Raw genomic sequence first — 19,447 nt, forward strand, 5'->3', positions numbered from 1 at the left:
CTCGTGTACCTCCCGAGCCATAGGCTTGATGTCCCTGCTGTCCCACGGGGATGCCAGGTGTGGTGGCTGGGTCATGACTGCGGGGGCACGTGTGTGAGCCCTGCTGCTTCCAGCCTGTGGAGCCCGCCCCCTCCCCGCCAGGCCTCCTGCACCGCAGCCCAGAGACGGAAGCCGGGCCCAGAGCTCCATTCTGGGGTCGCCAGCGCTGTTGGTTGCTGGCTCGATGGCCTCTCCCTGCCCCGGGCCCCGGACCCCTGACCCCAAGGACTGACAGGAAGCACAGCAGCCGTCACCCAGCAAGCCCACCCGTCTCCTGTGGCAGGCCTGTTCAACGCCCCTCCCACCCGCAAACGCCCGCTCCCCAGCCCGCAGGGGCCCCTGCCAAGGGAACTGCCCGCCGGGTCCTGCCCTCATCGCAGGCTGCCCTGCAGCTCCGGCCACCTCACAAAGCCTCCTTGTCACCTGATGACACGGGGATACACGTCAGCCAGTGACAGGCGAGGGAGACGTGGGGCCGCCCTGGAGACGCGCACAGGGTTGCAGGGCTGGGCCGAGGTGGGACCCCGTGTCCCCTGCTCCCCAGTTTGTGCTTGTGCCACCGTGTCCCTGACCACCCCGCTCACCAGCCCCCGTCACTGCAGCCGACAACGCAGCTGCTCTGGGGCAAGGCCCTGCGCCTCTTCCCGCGTGTCCCCGAGATGCTCCTGGTTTGCCCACCCACCCGGGCCAGCTGCTCCCTGTGGCCCCCGCCTGTTGGCCTTCCAGAGACAACGGGCCTCCTGACCGCAGCTGGCCCAGGTGGCTGTTCCCCAGACACCCTCCCGGTGTGCGGGCAGCAGGCAGGCGCCACCCAGAGCCGCCCTGGCTGGGTCCCCGGGTGGCCGGGCCGCGCCCATCCTGGTGCTGGCACCCGTGGGCCCCGCCTCTGGCACCACACCGCCTTCTTCGCTGGCTTCCTCCTCGCAGACCAGCCGTGTAACACCTGGGGTGACAGCAGAGGCGGACACCATGTGGGCCTCTGCACACTTGCACAGGAGCCAGGCAGGGCCCCGAGCCAGTCACCCAACTTCCACCGACGGCCTTGCCTTCCTGCGGTGCCCAATGGGGGAGCCAAGCTCAGCGGCTGGACGGGGAGTGGGGGATGCGTGGCCACCGGCCTGACCTCCCAAGGAGCGGCATGTGGTCCTCTCAGTGGGGCCTTCGCCCTCCAGCCCGGTGCAGCTGGGGTGGCAGGGCCGCAGCCACCACAGGCCAAGGTGACTGCCAAGCCACCCCCCAGTCCAGCCCACAGACTGCTGGGTGGCTCACAGGACAGGCGCAGGCCTCTCCGCTGAGCCCTGGGGTGTGGGGCCCCTGGGTCTGGGCAGCTGAGCCTGCACCTCCCAAAGGCCCAGGTTCCCCGGACTCACCTGCCTTCCTGCCAGCGGGGCTCCTGGCTGCCGAGGCTGCGCTGCAGGTCACACAGCCCGCCCCATCAGCCACCAACTCCTGAGGTGCGTGATGGCCTTCGGGGAAGAAGGGACTCTTATGCCCAAATCCTTCAAATCAGATACCACGAGCTCCTGCTACTGAAGCACGTGGAAAAGGGAGGGAGGAGATTTCCCAACAGCAGCACCCCCCGGTGGTCGTGGGAGGCAAGCCCAGGACAGCGGCCGCCTCCAATGCGCTAACGCCGAGGGGAGATTTCAAAGCCCCAGAAACCTGTACCCACTCAGCACTGTTTACACAAATGACGGTCAACTCAGGTACATTCCGGCAACAGGCGCTGTGCAGTCCTCCACACGGGTACATGTTGGAGATACGTGTACCTGGTCCTCCACAACTTGCCTTTGTCTAAATACGTATAATCTGTATACAGAGAACACTGATGTAAAAGAGCAATCAGATACAAGTGAGCGGCCTGGGGAGTCACGGCGCTGAGCAGGGCCTTGGCTGAGAGGCGCTCGGTGCGTGTCGGCTGTTTAGTAACACGGGCCCCTGGACGTGCGCGCACAGAGCACCGCCGGAGCACAGCGCCCCAGTGGCGGCACCAGTGTCCACGAGGAAGACGGTCTCCAGGGAGCGACGTTGTTTTCTCTGTATTTTTCTGTGCTTGCTGGGTTTTCTGCGCTAACAAAGATGACTTCTGTGATTAGAGAGGGATCGTAAATGTTCTGGAACAAAATGGTGCCTCGACTGTGTTGGCTACTCACGTTGCTTAAATAGGCGTCACCCCCAGGTTTCCACGGGCAGCCCCCCAGCCCACCAAGTGGAGCCAGCACCTCATCCATCTTGGAGAGAACTGAGCGTAGTTTGGGGAAGTAACTGTTTTCTTTGTTTTTAATGACATTTATTTGTTAAACTTCAAATAACAACCAAGAGAAACATAAAGACTTGAATGTTTGTCAAAAATGAGCCCTGACTGCTGTGGCTCAGCGGGTTGGGTGTCACCCTGCAAACTGAAAGGTCGTTGGTTCAATTCCCGCTGAGGGCACAGGCCTGGGTTACAGGTTCGATTCCCAGTCCGGGCGTGTGAGAGAGGCAGCCAATCAGTGTGTCTCTCCCACATCAGTGATGCTCTCCCTCCCTTCCCCTCTAAAAATAAATACATAAAATCACTTTTTAAAAATGGGGCCTACTGGTCCAACAAAGGCAAGGACATGTTGTTTTAGGGTCAGTTTTTTTAAATGCACTGTAACAATTCAACTAGGGTCCAAGCCAACCAGAGAATTTAAAGGACTTGATCCTACTTAGGTAAGTCAGTGATGATAAGGAGGAGCTGCCTGAAAAGCAGAAGGCAGAAAATGTCCTCACTTGTCCCTGAAAACTGAGGTGACAACATGCAGTGCCAGGCTGGCCGGCGGGGCCCGGAGATGAAAGCCGGGATGCGAACATGCGGTGTTGTGTCTGCCGACAGCCTCTTGGCGCAAGAGGCCGGAACAGCCCTTCACCGTGTCTGTGAACCACCCCGGCTCTGCCTCTCCCCCTCCCCCCCGCCCCCACTGTCCACCCCCCCAGGCGTGTCTCAGGCCACAGAACACAGAGCTTCTCAAACTCTCGGAAGTGCTGGGGACCAGGGATCGGTGTCTGCTTCGTGCTAACCGCCTCTGTCTGAAGGAGGCAGGGGAGGGCGGGGGTGGTCGGCCTGGTTTTTAGGTTCACTTTTGCACAGTCGTCCTTCCCCAGCTGCAGCCTGCACTGCTGCCTCAGGAGCCAGGTCGGGCAGAAGAACCCGAAATGATCCACAGTCACAGGGTTGGCTTTTCTCATTTTATTCATGAGCTGTGTGGATTCAAACCATACAGGTCCAAGTGGCCGGAGAGCTGTTTGGAGGAGATTGTTCTTTCCAGGTGACGATACATGGGAACAGCGACCTGACCCAAAACCACTACGGTTCAAAGAAAGGAAGAAATGAGACACAGACACTGGTCTGAGTCGGGAGAACTTAACATTTCGCACAGAGCGAGGCGCCAGAGAGACACTCAGACAGCAAAACGAACCCCAGCTTCTCTTAAACAAACAAACAAAAAAAGAAGCCTAATGTTTGGGCCCTGCTTCAAATTGGAAACAAACACCTAATTCCATAGCATCTAATAGTGTCCGGTGATGTTCAGAATCCCGCTGACCACACAGATCAGATGAGTAGTCTCCCTCTTACGGAAAAGTAAACAGTACTGTTACTTGGCAACAGAAGTATATTACAACCAGCAGGACATTGTGGGGGGTGGGGGCGGCGGGCAGGGGCTGAGTCCTACCCCTGGGCAGAGCTGGGACCCAGCTGTCCCTGCAAACACAGGGACTCATGTCAGGATTGATACATTCTTTCCCTAAAGGAGGGGCTTGCAGACACTGCTGGCTTGTCTTGTCCCAGACTCGTTGGGACAGCCAGAGCCCAGGGGGCCGCTGACTGCCTGACTCACTGCAGGGGGCAGGGAGCGGGCACGGAGCTAAGGAAGAAGGGCCTGGACCTGCTGGGGGGGATCACACAGGGCACCTCTCCTCCGGTTCCAGAGCTGGCCTGAGACCGCCTTCCCAGGCTACACTTCAGTAAGGACATTTCCGAACGGCTCCGTCTCCGGGAACAAAGCCAGCTATACCCTGCTCCTCACGGAGATGTGCAGATGACTCGTGTGGAACAGATTCCAGAAAGCTTCTGGAGTCCACAGCTCCCCACACCTCCCCTGTCCAGGAGGCCCCTGGGGCTCTGGTGTTCGCCAGCTTCAGCCCACTCAGAAGGGCTTCCTCTGTGGGGCGGCAGCGTGAAGCTCATGGAGAGAAATGTGGGAAACCCAGTGTGCACGCCCGTGTGGCCCTGGAACCATTGGCCCTCAAGTTCCCATTGACAGTGACCCGTAGCAGTGCCCCTCCCCCCACCAGGAACTGGCTGCTTCACCAGCTCCAGGGGCTCCACCCCCTGCTGCAGCCCCTGGGGTGACCCCAAATGCACCTCTCAGGGGTTTAAACAGCCATTGTCCCCCTCCCCCGTCAGTGGCCTGCAGGGACACTGCCGATGGCCAAGTCTAGAAGGCCTGTGCCCCACCGGCAGCCTGGACATCTCTCCCTTTCTGAGGAGGGGAGCGGCTGGGGTGCACCCCCAGGACAGCCTCTCCCAGGAGCCCAGCTTCGCCCTCCGGCCACCAGGCTGCACAGCAGCAGGGAAGCCCAGGTGTTCTTGGTGACGACCAGACCCCAAAGGGACACACTGGTCTGTCCAGAAAGAGCCCGGGAAAGTGACCGGAAGCCAGATGGCCTGGGTAACTGACGAAGCATTCCCTGCTCCCGGAAGCGGTTTTAAATTCTTTCTATAGTTTTCTGCACTTAAATTAGATACCTAAAATACTCTCATATACATACAGAAAAATAAATTCTCAATGCAAAATCACGCGTTACGATCACAAGTTAAATATTTTTGACCACAGAATCTGTTAGCTTTTGCCACAGTGTCAGCACAGCCTCTGACACGCACGCAGTCCTGGGCAACAGCCCCGTGAACACAGTGCAGAGCTCGCCCACTCTCTCACTTTGCGTGGAGGGATCCCACGCTGTCCTTGGCAGGACACGACATGACACGCAGGAAGCCAGAGCGGAGGGCTGAGCACCCTACACAGGCCACGCCTGCGGTGAATTCCTCACCTGCAAACGTGTGCGCACCAGGGCTGGCCGTGCGGCTCAGGCCCACGAGCGCCCACTCCTCTGTCCACACACGGCTGGGACGGGGGAGGGACGAGGGGGCCGGGAAGGCACAGGCTTCCGCTGGCCAGGGCTTCAGAGGACAAATCCGCAGCTGGTGTCACAGTTCTAAGACACTTGGGCTATTGGCAACGTATGTTTTAAATGCAGGCGTAAAAATAAATATCACCAAAGATCTTGTGAGTGTGTCTGTATCCTGACCGTGAATATTTAGCGGGTGACACTCGGAGGGTGTTGCTTGGAAAAATACACACCAAATGCTCGTCCATGGACGCAAAGGCTGACGCAGTCTTCCTCAGATGCCTCTGGAAAGCGCTTCGGGACTTTCAGCAACTTGGTGCGGCCATTACACTACACGTAGCAACAAAGCTCTCGGTCGCTCTCAGTTGTTCAAAGTGACAGGAGTCTGCAGGAGACGAATCTGCAGCTTCTGTTCAACATTCTACTTTTTTACTTAACGAACTTTGTAATCCCAGACAGAATCGAGAAAGGGAGGAAGGATTATTGCTGTGTGTGTGGAGAACTGAGACCGACCTGCAAAGAGCAAACAGGGCTTGCAAAGGTTTCGGGGCGTCCGGCCCAGCGGCGAGAACAAGCTCTGGCGGCAGCCGGTGGGGGGTGGGGGGCCAGCTCCACCGTCCCCTGCCACGGAGCTGCATTTTCCTGGAATGCGAAGCCCCCACACAGTGCGTTCTGGCCTCTCTCCTGACACCGCTCTCTTCAAACATCATAGATGGGACCCCGTGGGGGGATCCCAGCTGGGACGTCTCAGGGGCAGGTACCACAGACACCTGTGGTCCACGGGGCCCAGCAGGGCGGGGTAGCCGGCTCCGCACTCCGCCTCTCTCCAGCATCCAGCCCCCAGGGAAGCGGCGCTGAGAATCTCCCACCCACACCCCCGCCCTGGCCCCTGGACACTCATTTTGAAGGCAGAGGCTGGAAAAGCCTGCCCGTCCTGCCAGGAGAGGGGAGGAAAGCCCTTTCCTCATCCCCGGAGGGAGGATGAGCAAAGACCAACAGGAAGGGCTCTACTTCAAAGCAGCGGATCCCATGCCTGGAGCTCAGAGGCCTCCCAGCACCTGCGGGGCCCTGCACTGGGAGCCCAGGTGACAGATGGCCCCCTCTCCGGCCAGGGGCACATCCGTCAGCCAGGGGCCTGGGTCTCGGACCCTCTGACTGGCCCACGCTGTCTGGCCCTTTGTGAAAGGCAAGCAGACAACTCGAAAAGCCCGTCGGCCCAGCTCCCCACGGCCTGCCCGGAAGACTTCAGAGTCGGAAACAGTCGGTGAAGCCCCACCTGCTCCAAGAACAGACTGAAGACAGACACACAGCGAGTCACACACAGCTGGGGACCAGGGCCGGCCCCACGGGCGGGCGACCTCACAGTCTCAGGGCACCTGGGGCTCAGTAGGGCCACACCGGCTGCAGGTCTCCGCTGTCACCACCTGGATATTCTTCATGACTGCACACAGGGGATCTAGCGCCTCCATTGCCCTGGGCCCACCAATCACACAGCCGGCCCCACACGTGGCCACAGCCGGGCCAGGCTGACCTGCTTCCCCACTCAGCACAGACACCCAGTCACCCCTCCGGGTGCCCGTGCAAGCACACACACTCATGCATACACACCACGCACACACACACACACTCACACACACACCAACCACACGGGGCCTTCACATCTGTGCCCCCACAACAGTCTGAAATTACGGAAGTCGGAGTCCCCGAGCAGAAACCGGGATCGGTCAGTCCACGTGGAGGGGACTTTCTCTGGGACAGGGGCCAAGCCCGGCCCTCCCACCCAGCAGCAGACCACACCCCCAGCTCATACCTGAGGCCCCCACAGCAGGGCGGGCCCCGGCCCCTACCGCAGGGAAAAGCTGAGTCACCCAGTGCCCCCAGGAGTGCCGAGTTCAAGGCTAGCACCCAGCCCTCTCCCGCCCCACCGGCTGGGGCTGCCTCAGACCAGCAGCCGCCTGGTCCCGGGGGTCCCGCAAGAGCCATGTCGCTGAGCAGCACAGGTGGAGCCAGCACCTGCCCTGGGATGGGCCGTGGGGACCATGGGCTTCCCGGGGGAGCTCGCCCCCTGGTGGCGGCCGTGCAGCCGGCCTCGCCGGCTCCTGGCCCGTCTCCCTGGTCCCTGCATCAAGACCCTCCCCAAACGCCCTGGTTCGTTCAGACACAGAAACGAGAAAACAGGGGTGGGGCGGAAGAGGAGAAATGCCCGGGAGCACAGTTTCAGAAACAGCGGCATGGGAATGTTATTTTTTTTAATGATAAAAGTACAAAACCAGGTGCCTGGAAGGAGAAAAGTGCGCATTTCTACTACCAAATAAAAACAGCCCCTAGCCACTGGTGAGTGCTCAGGAAATATCAGGAATATCGGAGAAGCGCTCCGAGGTTTGGGGACCGCGTCACCAAGACAAGATGCAATGCAAGTGATCAAAGTGCCTACTTCTGACACTTAGTTGTTCAAAAAGCAAAGAATAAAAATGCCCTTTTGAATGAGAATGCTCTTTGGGGGCACCGACCTCTTCTCCACCGTCAGGGCACGAGACACAGACGGGGACGCGGATGGGGACGCGGGGTCCAAGCAGGTGGACAAGGAACCCCGCCCAGCTCTGTCGCACGTCCTTCCCCCAGCGTCAGGCCCGCCCCGCATCCGACGGACCCGTCTCCAGGAGACGCGCCGCCTACCTGGGTGGCAGGAGACAGTGTCCACCAGAAACCACCCCCCGCCCCACCGTCCCAGGGGGCTGGGGACCTGGGCTGGCCCTCAGGGTGGCACAGCCCGGGGGCGGGGCAGGGCTGTCTAGACAGGTGCAGACAACTGGAGAAGCCCTGTCTTGAGAAAGCAGACATCTAGGTGACAGATCCCTCACTGGCAAGGGACACTTCACCTCCGTGAATCCCTGCCCAGGCAGCCGACCAGGCAGAAGGGAAGGACGGCAGGACAGCGCGAGGCTCCACGCCTCCCCACCTCCCTCTCTCCCCCGACACGCGCTGCGGGTCGCAGCTGGCGGAGGGCCAGCGGGCTCACCCCGGAGGACCCCGGCCCACCACTGCCGCCCTGCAGGCCGTCTCGGGAGGCTCAGTGCAGTCACCCGGGGAACGAGATGCGTCACCTTTCGTGCAAAACTCATGCCGGTGACCGGACTCTGTGGGCACTGACCTCACGCAACTAACAGGACAAGGACGGCGAGACATGTGCCCCGTGCACCCTGTTCCCCCCACATGGACGGCAACACCTCGAGCCGACACGCGAAGCAGGTCAGGGAAGAGGAGGGACGGAGGAATGGTGACCCAGGGCCACCGCAGTGACACGTGAAAGCTCTTTTCTATCAGAGAGAGGGCCGTGTCCTTCATAAACACAGCGAACCAGCTGTGCTGGTTACAGACACCGGAGAGCGCGAGGTGTACGTCTGGTTGCAGATGTAATTTAAAAGAGCTTCCTCACAACGCCAAACGTGTAAACGGAAAGTGTTTGCACAGTGTCCTCTGCCGTGAAGCGGTAAACAAATGCACGCCTCTGTTCGAGTGGAGGGTTTCTCACTAAAGGGCACGTCTGCTTGTTTCAAAAAATACTGTGTCTGTTGTTCTCGGTACAAAACTCTCCACTAGCTTCAATAAATAAATAATAAAGTGTTTTTTTTTAAGTATGCAATGTAAACTTTGTTGCCCTTTCCGACACACATTTGAAAGCCCGCGGCCCCCCCCCCCCCCCGCCCCAGCGCCCTTTCCGACCTCCTGCCCTGCCCTTGAGGCGCAGACTCTGCCGCGGGACACGCTCGCCCCGCACTCCCACCACCCCCAGCTCCAGTCCAAGGACCCGCAACCGGAGAGTGGGCCTCCTGACCTGGGAAAGCCAGGCCCCGGGGCCGGAGCACATGCCGAGAACGTCTCCTGACCTCAACAAACTGGGATTCCGAGAACGGTAACATGTGAACAAATGTGACCAGAGTGTCCCACTAGCAAATCAAGTTACTATCTAGTGAACCAGCCTGTCTCCTGGCATTTAAGGGGGAAAAAAATCAAAGAACTGAAACCAAACAGCTGACACCCAGTCCTATGCTCCTGGGGGTCCCACAAGCACATGGGGACCCCGTTTCTGAGAGGGCGGCAGGGTGGCGGCGTACAGGGGGGTCTCCGGTCTCCCTCCTGGGCCCGGGGCTGCATGTGCACAGGGTCGGACGCACCACGCGGTGGATTCCCTTTGCACCCCCCCCCACTTCCAGATTGCCCCTTTCCTTTCCGTGCCTTGGGAGTGCCTGTTCGGGAACATGCTGAAGACAGCCCCCCAAATTCTCAAGACGGTCGGGACCCGGTGTGTCCGAGCAAGAGGAGGCTCAGAGCTGGGCACCAGCAACGACTGTTAGGACACGTCACAGGACCTTGAGCCGAAGGAGAGTTTCTCACCTGGGCCAGCAACCGGGACCCGTGGCGTGGCGTGGCCTGCCGGGGCCTTGGGGGTGCCCCCTGGCAGAGAACGACCCTGCAGGCAGCAGGCTTCCCTGCCCCCTCCCAAGGCTGCTGGGAATCAGAATCAATCACCCGATCGTAGCCAGTGGGACTTTTCATTGACGTCTATCAATACAAGACCCCGAAGGGCCTGGAACCTTCCCTGGACCAGCTCTGCAGTGAGCAGCCCAGGGACTGAGAGGAGACCGCGTGCCCCCCCCCCCACCCCTGTGATCAGATCCGGGACGGCATTTCAAATACAATCCGGGGGCGGGAGGCGGGACGGGAGATTCGACAGCAAAGACAGAACCACCACGATGTTCTGTGAACACACCAAGGACTCGGCCGAGGGGCCAACGGGGCTGGGGGAGGTGAGACATCGGAGGGTTACAGAATTCTCCAAAAATACAGCCACTGCGTTTATAAATTATTTGACAGTAACCAGAACCGTGCCTCAGGCGCAGGGATGGCCCGGCTCCCCGGCAAACCTCGCTGGGAGCTGTCCGATGTCCAAGTCCCTAAAAGTCATCACGAGACTGCAGTGAAGACAGAGGGAGACAGTTTTGCTTCATCACAGGGGAGGCTGTTTGGGGGAAAGGATTGTCGAGAAACTCCTGGCATCCTTAGGGGCCTTCCTTCACCGTCCGCCACCCTGTGGCTCAGACCCCGACCGTGGTCTCAGAAAGGCAACGCCATTCCCGGGTGACGCCCACCAGCCCTAGTGGGACCCCGGGCACCCGCCCTGGGCCGCTCCCTAGGGCTCGTCAAAGAGTTGAAGGTCCAGGCGGACCACAATCTCCCCCGTGGGGACTTCGTGCAGCAGGAGACACTTGGTCACCGGGCCCTTGGAGCCCTGGTCCTTCTTGATGTCGGCCACACGGATCTCCGTCCGACCCAGGAAATCTGAAAGGAGAAGAAGACCTGCTCAGGGAGAGCACGCTTCTCTGCGGGCCCACGCCCGGGGTGCTGGGAGCTCCCAGGGTGCGTTCTGCAGCCCCTTCCTCAAAGAGGGAGGCAGGCCGGTTCGGGAGTCCATGCACTGCGGGGAAACTCGGCGGGCCTGTGATTCTAGGAGCTCTCGCTCCCTCCACCCAACACAAATCAGAGATACGCGTAAGGATTGCGGCCTCCGCCACACTCAGGGATGATTATTAGGTGTGTGACGCAGGGAGCAGAAAGGAAAGGACGCCTGGGTGGCACAAAGGAGAGTCTAGAAGGGGCTAAAATGCAGACTGTGATTCCCCCCCATGGGGCGGGGGGCCCACCGCGTCAGATGGGTGGCACAGGAGCTGCACAATTAGCAACGTACGTGCTCGCGAAAGAGATCACTGGGAAGAAAGACCGCGCCTGTGGGACAGACGCCAGACAGTCCTTCCTTCCTCCCAGGCCCTGTCTCAGGGGCCTGCTCCTTGATGTTGCCGCGCTTGCAGGAAAGTCGGGGCAGGTGAGCTGGGCCTGGTTCTTACGCACCACCCAGCGGGCCACAGGGCAGGCTCGAGGGGCGGCGCGGAGGGCTCAGCGGGGGGCCACACGCTTCCCGCAGGTCCCAGGACGATCTTGAGGCCCCTTTCCCCCAGCACCGGGAGGAGGAGGGCTGCGAGCATGTCTGAGACTGTTGAAACGCCCACGCGCACCTGTGCGGACGGTGTGGCGGGGCCTGCGGACCATTCATTCTGTCCTGTGCTCACCTGACAGCGATTTCTCGCAACGCACTCTGACCTGGGCACTCCGGGCAGGAGACAGCCCCCTTCCCTGGTGCCCGTTTAAAACCCAGAACGTGTCCCTGGTGGGCAGACCTGAGTCGGTTCTGCCTCCAGGTGCATTTCCTGTCAATAATCTCTGATGTAAGAACAGCAGGGGACTTGCCACTTACACCCCAGGGGAATTGTTACCTCTCGATACTTCACAGGTTAAAAAGAAACCCAGTGTAGCCTCAGTTGAGAGTGAGGCAGAGTCCAGCGTCCTGGCCCGGCTCTAGCACTTAGCCGGCTGGGCAGCTGTGGCCAGGCAGGGACCTGGAGCCACAAACGCTTGGGGAGAGTTCATGTAAAAGTGCAGAACAGGCTACAGGAGCTCGGCACAGACCACCCTAACACCAGACCCTCCCACCAGCACCTCGCTGTCCTCGTGAATGTGATCTCTGAACCTGCTCTCTGCTGTGTTGGGTGGAGGGAGGGAGAGAGCCCCTAGAATCACTGGCCGACCCCATTCTCGTCCAGGCTCAGAGCAGAAGCAGAAACCTGCTTTCGGGGAGACACACTCGACACAGTTCCGTGTTCTCGATTCACCGGGGTGTCGCCCACGGACTCGGCCACTCTTGTGGCTCAACGGGCTGCTGTCACTCACCGTCACCGTGGGTTTGGGCCGAGGACTAATGGGCCGGGCTGGGCTTTGGGGCGAGCAGTGGCCTCCCTGGGGGACACACGGGACATCGGCGTTTGTCTAGGGGGGCCGGACGCCCCCAGACTGGCAGCTCTGCCGCCTGCTCTGAGAGGCGCCGGCAGAGGGGCAGCGTCTTGCTCGGGGAGGCTGAGCCTTGTCCTGCTCCTGCCTCATCTATGTGTCGGGGGGAAGCCCACGCAGGTCGGGCACCACGTCTCCGGGAGAAGACGTTTACCGCGGAGGCCCAGCGGCAGGGAGGGAAGCGGGCCCGGCGGCGCCGTGCGCACTCACCGTCCGGCGAGAACTGGTCCCTCTCGAACACCGTGATGCAGAGAACCTCCTGCTCCAGGTCTCGGATGAAGAACTGGCAGTTGGAGTTCCACTTGGGGTTCAGCGTGTCCTGGATGGTCTTGGTGATGTGGCACTGGGACCCCATGGTCACCTCGCAGTAGGGGTTGCTCTTTCCTGGGGGGGGGGCAGGGCCTGCTCCACCCGGGCCCACGATGGGCACCCCTGGGCTCCGGGCAGATCCCAGGCACCGCGGACGGCCCAGCCCTCCACACCCCTTTTTGTTCCCCCCTCTGTCACGCCAAACCCCCCAACTCAGCATCGCCCTTAAACTAAAGCAGATAACTGGGTGAGGGGGCTTCGAAACGAGGCTTCCCTCTGTCCTCGCCTTCACCTTGGCTTGTGTCCCGCCTGCAGGGAATAGCAGCCACTCGGACCACCCCAAAAAGCAAGATGCTGGAAAGGATTTAAGGAAAAAATAAAAACCTCTAGGTTTTCGACAAGTGCTAGAGAAAACAATTCTGGAAGGAAATCTTGGGTGACAGAAATGGCACATTTTTTACTTGATTCAGAGCCAGGCACACATTCGAGGGGGCCCCCGGGGTCCTCACCGTGGGACCGGCAGGGCTTCAGCTCCACGCCTTCGACCACGTTCACCATCAGCCTTCCGATCCCAGTTGCCCTCTGGGAGCGCGCTGCGGCGGCGGAAAGAGCGAAGCCGAACACACACGTTAGCATCGGACACTCCCCACCCCTGCCCGCTTCATCTACCACTCCCTTGCTCCAGGGGTTTGCCCTGCACCCCGCTCTCCCTCCCCCCATGCCCCCCATCCCGGGCCCCACCCCCCCAGGCCCACCCTGGGCCCCAGGGTTCCTGGGCCCCGCCAGTGGCTCCCCGCCCGGCCTCGCGTTACCCAGATACGCCTTCTCCCGCTTCTTCTTCTCGGTCTCTATGTAGAGTTCCGAAGCAGCTTTGATTTTCTGCACCCAGGCCGTCCTTGGAAAGGAAAAGACAGACCTAAGAGGGGAAGCTTCGGGTCCATCCGCACAGGGCACCCCGGGCCCTGCTGGTTCATCTGGCTCGGACGACAAAGGCTCAGGAAGAAAGTGTTGCTTCCTGTCACCTGAGGCGCACTGCTATTCCTCCCGTTAAGAAGAAAGGCACAGTGACGTGTGTACTGGCATTCCCGAGAGCTCGCTGGTGGCCCTGAGGACGCCCATCCACGGGAACCGCAGTCCCGGAGGCAGCGAGGCACCAGCTCCCCCGCCCCCCATTGGGGAGCACGCCACACGTGCCCGGCCAGCAAGGCCAGACGGCCGTCCCGCACTGAACACCCAGAGGAGCACAAAGCCATCTCCCGGGTAAGGGGCGCTTTCCTCGACCGAGAGACCACCCCGGGCGAGCACCGTGGGGCGTCATCTCTCCTTCGGCCTTCGGAGGCCTGAGTGCACCGCCGCTGGGCCCCTTTCTGGCGTGGCACAGGGGCTCCGTGGAATGTCGTGGCCTTGTGCCAGGTCCGCCCTTGGGAAAATGATCTGCTCCATCTGGCCCCGGGGCAGAGTCTTGAAGGCGTGATGAGAGCAGATCACCCGCAGCAGGACCCGGAATGTCTGTCCACGTGACCCCGCAGAGGAGGGGTCTGGGTCGGGGGGCCTCTCAACCCCCCTCCCCCCTGGGGCTTTCCTTTTGCTTTTGGCCACTCAGGAACCCTGAGATGCTCCATTTATCTCAAAGAACGCTGAAAAGTTCCACCCCCTTAAAATTCTCAAGCAAAATTAGTTTCAATTCGTTTCGTTTTGAAATGTTCCTGCTGTATGTCGACCTTCTGTGAGGCTCTGGAAGAAGGTATTGCCACGTTCTGTGTCCCCTCCGGTCAGGGACTGTGGCATGACAGCTGGGGGAAGGTTGGGACCTGCTGATTAATTAAACATCCCACAGGTCTGGCCAAGATGGAGGCGTAGGTGGAAACACTGTGCCTCCTTGCACAACCAAATTTAAGGACAACAAAGATTTAGAAACAAAAACACAACCAGAACAGACAGAAAATTGAATGGTACAGAAGTCCAACAACGATCCATTCACCCAGACCGGTAAGAGGGGCGGAGTCGGCAGCCGGTGGAGAGGGGTCCCGGCAGGAAAAAGTGGTGGTTGGCAACCCGGGTGCAGGGAGAAGACGAGCAGACCCAGCCCAGTGAGGGTGCAAGGCAGCTGGCTGACCATGGTCACACATTCGCATGCAGATAAATCAGGCAAAAAACAAGCAGTGACGCAGACCATGCAACCCAGGGCCCCAGCGCCAGGAAATAAACCCTAAAAAAACTAAACCAATTGAAAAAACTAGTGGGGGTTGAGGTGCCGGGAGAGGCACCCAGACTCACAGGAGAGTTCAATGGAGAGACCCACAGGGTCCTAGAATGTATACAAACCCGCCCACCCAGGAACCAGCCCCAGAAGGGCCCAGTTTGCTTGGGGGAAGTGGTGGAAGGGACTGAAATCTGAGAGAGCAGAGCAAGCGCCATTGTTCCCTCTCAGACCCCACCCCCACATGCAGCATCACAGCTCAGCCACTGAGTCGACCCGCCCTGGTGAACACCTAAGGCTCCGCCACCCATACAAAACAGGCGTGACCAGACCACAAAATCATGGCTCAAATGGAAGAACAAATCAAAGCCCCAGAGCCAATACTTTTAAGTGACCAAGAGGCAGCCAACCTATCAGATGCACAGTTCAAAACACTAGTGATCAGGATGCTCACAGAACTGGTTGATTTTGGTCGCAAATTAGATGAAAAAATGAAGGCTGCACTAAGTGAAATGAAGGAAAATGCACAGGGAACCAATAGTGATGGAAAGGAAACTGGCACTCAAATCAATGGAGTGGACCAGAAGGAAGAAAGAAACAACCAAACAGAAAAGGATGAAGAAACAAGAATTCAAAAAAATGAGAAGTGTAGGGACCTCCAGGACATCTTTAAATGTTCCAACATCCAAATTATAGGGGTACCAGAGGGGGAAGAGGAATAGCCTCCAGTGGAAAACTTATTTGAACAAATAATAAAGGAGAACTTCCCCAATCTGGCAAAGGAAATAGACTTCCAGGAAATCCAGGAAGCTCAGAGAATCCCAAAGAAGTTGGACCCAAGAAGAAACACACCAAGGCACATCATCATTACATTACCCAGGATTAAAACGAAGGAGAGAATTCTAGAAGCAGCAAGAGATAAGGGACAGTCACCTACAAAGGAGTTCCCATCAGACTGTCAGCTGATTTCTCAAAAGAGACCTTACAGGCAAGAAGGGGCTGGAAAGAGGTATTCCAACTCATGAAATTCAAAGACCTACATCCAAGATTGATCTATACAGCAAAGCTTTCATTTAGAATGGAAGGGCAGATAAAGTGCTTCTCAGATAAGACCAAATTCAAGGAGTTCATCATCACCAAGCCCTTATTATATGAAATGTTAAAGGGCCTTATCTAAGAAAAAGAAGATAAAAAAGATGAACAGTGAAAGGACAGCAAATTCACAGTTATTAACCACCACACCTAAAACAAAAGCAAACTAAGAGGACAGCTAGATCAGGAGCGGAACCATACAAATGGAGATCACATGGAGGGTTAGCAACAGGGGAGTGGGAGGAGGAGAGGGGGGAGAAGGTACAGAAACTAAGTAGCATAGACGGGAGGTAGAAAATAGGGGGAGGGCAAGAATAGTGTTGGAAATGTAGAATCTAAAGAGCTTATGACACATGGACATGAACTAAAGGGGGGAATGTGGGTGGGAGGGGTGTGCAGGGTAGAGGGAGTGAAGGGGGGAATGGGACAACTGTAATGGCATAATCAATAAAATATATTAAAAATTACATATACATGTAATTTTAAATGTCAATAAAATGCCAGAAATTGCTTCAATATAAAAAAAAAAACAAACCCATCCCACAGGGTCCTGCACTGGGCGGGACCCAGCACCCAGTGCCGGGGGCGGCAGGTCTCACCTCTCGTTTATGCTTTCTGCTCGGAGGGTGTAGACTCGGTCAATGTGGGAGATGTGGAAGATGGGTTCGTCCCCGGAGGGGTCGGTGGGTAACTTTACCAGAACCTCATTTAGGAAAATTGGCTGAAAAGCAATGCGGGAGCATTATGAAACCGGCGGGTGTCCGCGTGTGCCCACACACTCTGAGTGTGTGCGCCTGGGAACCAGACTGAGTCCCAGTACACTAGAACCTGTCTGTGTGCACGCATGCGCGTGTGTGTGCTCTAGCACACTCCGCCAGAATAATGACTTGGTGTTCATATCAACTTTCATAGGCAGCCAATGGCACACACGGACACCCCTGTTTGCAGGTCCTTTCAAGTCCTTCGGAACAAGACCTGGCCTGTTGCCCTGCAGCATCCTGGCTGGCAAACGGCAGGCGCCAGCCGGACCTGCAAGCAACGCCCCTGCCAGAGGTCTTCCCACAAAGGTGACGACCCGCGTATGTGCGTGGCCCTCTCTTCTGAAAAGAGGCTGGCTGCCGCTTCAGAGAACACCCGTCTGCGAGCGCAGCCCCACGGACACACACTTAGAAAACAATCTCCCACGACCAGAAGACATGCACAGTTCTGCGGGGAGGGGGAGCTTGGGGGAACTCCTTGCCGGGGCTGCGCACTGGCTGAGGGGTGGGGAGCAGATGGCCCAAGCTTCCCTGAGAAGTCTGGGGGGACCCGGGAATATCCAGGGGGTGGGCACCTGAGCCCTGCTCCCGTCCTTTCCCACGCCCGCTTGTCTGCACACTGAACCCGGGTGGGCCTGCATCCAGGCCCAGGCCCCATGCAGCCACTGGGCAGCTAGTAGACGGTACGTCCACTGACGGCCTCCCCCTCTGTGCGCCTCTTCCCAAACCTGACGGCAAGCTGGCTCCCGGCCACGTCCTCCCCCAACCCGCCCTGCCGGTGCCACGCGGAAGCCAACTTACGGTTTTGTACATTTTATACTGCAGGTTGGACTTGGGGCTGAAGACCTTGTCGGCGCCAGAGGAGCCCAGGGGCTTCAAGATCTGGGTCAGCAGGAGGAAGTCGTTGAAGAGGAAGCCGTACAGCTCCTTGTTGCTCTTGGCCTTGTAGAGCTTCCCACTGTGCAGGAACTTGCGTGGCCCCAAGCAGTTGGTCACGGAATTGAACACGAGTTGCTGAGAAAGGACACAAAACCCAGGGAAGAGACAACGAAGTCAGGCCAGGTCGTGTTCGGGGGGTTTCTGCGCCTGGAGGGTGGGCCACACCAGCATCGGGGAGCCCGCAGGGCTGTGGCGGAGGCCCCACTCGAGGGCCCCAGGAACGGCACGTGGAGTGAAGGATGTCACACAGCCAAGCTGAGACCCGTGTGGTCCCGCTCACGTGTGGGACACAAAACTGGAAGTGGCCAATGAACAGGCGAGAGGGACATGCAGGTCGAGCAAACGGCGTCTCACGCAGACACGGGCGGATGTGCGGTGGTGACCAGGGAGGGGCGGGGAGAGTCGAGGGCAGAGGGGCCAAGTGTGTGGTGGCAGAAGATGTGACTTTGGCAGGCGGGCACACAGGCAATGCACAGATCCTGTGTCACAGAAGTGCACGCTTGAAGCCTGTGTGACCTTACTCAACAATGTCACCCCAGTAGATGCAACTGAAAACCGGTAGATGCAGAAGGGACCAGGGAAGACCCGAGGCAGGGCGGGGCTCGGCCGTGCTGCGTGGGGCCGCCCAGCCCAGCTGAGTCCACGGTGCTGGAGCTGGTCAGCCTCACCCAGCCCGCTGGTCCTGGGATTGACGAGGGCGGCTCTCTCCCTGCTGCTTCCCACACCCCGGAGATGGCTCTGAGTGCCATCCCCCTGGGCTCTGTCCCCTCTGTCTGCCATCCCCCCCGGCTCTGTCACCTCCAGTGAGCAGGCTCTGAAGGGGCGGAGGAAGATCGAGGCCGGATCCACCTCACTAGGACCCTCTTTCCTGACAGCAGGGAAGAGCTGGGGGAGAGGAAGGCCACAGCTGTGCCCCGACAGGGACAGGGACCAGGAGGGTGTCACAGGCCCCTCCTGCCGGCATCCCGGTCCCGGGGTGGTGCTCCATCCAGCAGCTGTCAAGGTCAAGGCTCTCTCAGAACTGCGAACCCTGCAGCTCTCCCTGAGGACAGTGTTTGTCCAGAGGTTATGAGGTTGGCAACACGCATCCCTCAAGGGCGGCCAGGGCCACCGTCCACCTCCCACCAGGAGAAAGAATCAGCGGGGCCTCTGTAACCAGAGCATCAAGGGACAGCGGCCCCCCCACCTCGCCCTCAGGCACAGGGAGGAATGAGCCCCCCCCACCCACTGAGGCTCAGAGGGAGCCCAAAAGGCTGACGGGGGCGCCCCACTGAAGCCTTCAGAGGGTGTTCTCTGCCCTTTGCCTGAGGAACGGGAGCCTGGGGGGCACTCCAGTCCTTTCTGCTTCCCGACAGAGAGGCCGGGCGTGTGGGGACGACGGTGAAGAAGAGCCAGCTTGGCGCACGTACGGGTGGCGTCGCTTATCCACCCTCAAAAGCCAGGGCCCGCAAGTGGCCGGGCCGACACGGAACGTCGGAACGTATGTGAACTGGAGACAGACAGGAACGTCAAAGACGGGATTAAACCAACACGTAATCACGTCTGCGTGTCCAGAACAGAAGACAGAAGACAGAAGCCAACGTGACCAAGACCAGGGTACAGGCACAACGGCAGCTGTGACAACAGCGGGGAAAGACCAAGGAAGGGTGACGTCAAATGAGTTTGTTCTCTTCTTAATGTTTTAAGCTTAAGAGCTGCCCTCGCTGATTCCCACCCCTGACTACAGCCGTGAGGCTCGGGAGGGGAGCTCCAAGTGCGTGTGGCTATGGTGGCCGCTCTGCCAGGCAGACGGGGAGCGTGTTGAGCAACGGCCCGTGGGTAGGTGCTCAGGAAATGTTCGCTGAATGAATGAATGAATGAATGAGTGGATGGGTGGATGGACCCAACCAGTGAGGGCCCCTGGGTTGCACTGTGTGGAATTCCAACATGGAGCTCCCATACTCCCCACGGGACCCCTCCCACAACTCACCTCCTCCACCTGCACTCACAGGGAACAGGAGGTGGGCGGGGAGGAGCAGGTGGCCACTTGCTCAGGCAGTGACCGCCTTGGAAGCCACCG

General features: G+C 59.1%; 1 protein-coding gene across 7 annotated transcripts in view; it reads right to left on the reverse strand.

Annotated features, from left to right (window-relative positions):
- Window positions 1–9,724: 9,724 nt before the first annotated feature.
- ITSN1 (intersectin 1) overlaps window positions 9,725–19,447 on the reverse strand; it is a 169,997-nt gene continuing 160,274 nt past the window's right edge. For all 7 annotated transcript variants that reach the window (XM_053657689.1, XM_037127146.2, XM_053657685.1 and 4 more), the window contains 6 exons: window positions 17,251–17,463; window positions 16,291–16,412; window positions 13,212–13,294; window positions 12,909–12,992; window positions 12,301–12,474; window positions 9,725–10,530 (listed from right to left, as the gene is read on the reverse strand). In XM_053657689.1, the coding sequence (XP_053513664.1) occupies window positions 10,382–10,530; window positions 12,301–12,474; window positions 12,909–12,992; window positions 13,212–13,294; window positions 16,291–16,412; window positions 17,251–17,463 (825 nt within the window). In that variant the 3' untranslated portion in view covers window positions 9,725–10,381. The remainder of the gene's footprint in view (window positions 10,531–12,300; window positions 12,475–12,908; window positions 12,993–13,211; window positions 13,295–16,290; window positions 16,413–17,250; window positions 17,464–19,447) is intronic.

This window comes from Artibeus jamaicensis, unplaced genomic scaffold, assembly GCF_021234435.1.
Source record: "Artibeus jamaicensis isolate MK-2021 breed Jamaican fruit bat unplaced genomic scaffold, CSHL_Jam_final scaffold_474, whole genome shotgun sequence".
NCBI classification, from domain to species: domain Eukaryota; kingdom Metazoa; phylum Chordata; class Mammalia; order Chiroptera; family Phyllostomidae; genus Artibeus; species Artibeus jamaicensis.